This window comes from Trypanosoma theileri, assembly GCF_002087225.1.
Source record: "Trypanosoma theileri isolate Edinburgh chromosome Unknown TM35_Tth_211_V1, whole genome shotgun sequence".
Lineage (NCBI taxonomy): Eukaryota > Euglenozoa > Kinetoplastea > Trypanosomatida > Trypanosomatidae > Trypanosoma > Trypanosoma theileri.
In genome coordinates this window covers 3872-4180 of record NW_021640053.1, presented here as the reverse complement: position 1 = coordinate 4180, position 309 = coordinate 3872, and the positions used below count along the sequence as shown (strand labels likewise).

Below are 309 nucleotides of genomic sequence, written 5' to 3'. Positions count from 1 at the left end.
TATTATTATTATTATTATTATTATTATTCGTAGGACGAGTGCCATTGGTGGGAGCAATACTTCGGGTGTTGTTGTTGTTGTTGTTGTTGTTTGTGGTGGTGTTGTTCTCAGCAGAGATTCGTCTATTCCCCAGAAGCACCTGTGGTGGTGGTGGTGGTGGTTGAGTCTGTGTGTTGGTTGGTCTATTCATTCTGTTTGCATAATCCCCATTGTTGGGATTAGTGACTCTTTGCACCTCTGGTATTGGGTTTCTGCGGGTATCTCTCTCTGGTAGCCTGTTATTATTATTATTATTATTATTATTATTAT

General features: G+C 39.5%; 1 protein-coding gene across 1 annotated transcript; it reads right to left on the bottom strand.

Annotated features, from left to right (window-relative positions):
• TM35_002111010 (uncharacterized protein) lies at nucleotides 1–235 on the bottom strand (the record flags this gene model as incomplete). The annotated part of the gene is made up of 1 exon (XM_029032022.1): nucleotides 1–235. A coding segment is annotated over one exon (235 nt), but the record flags the coding sequence as incomplete, so codon positions are not given.
• Between the last annotated feature and the right edge of the window lie 74 nt (nucleotides 236–309).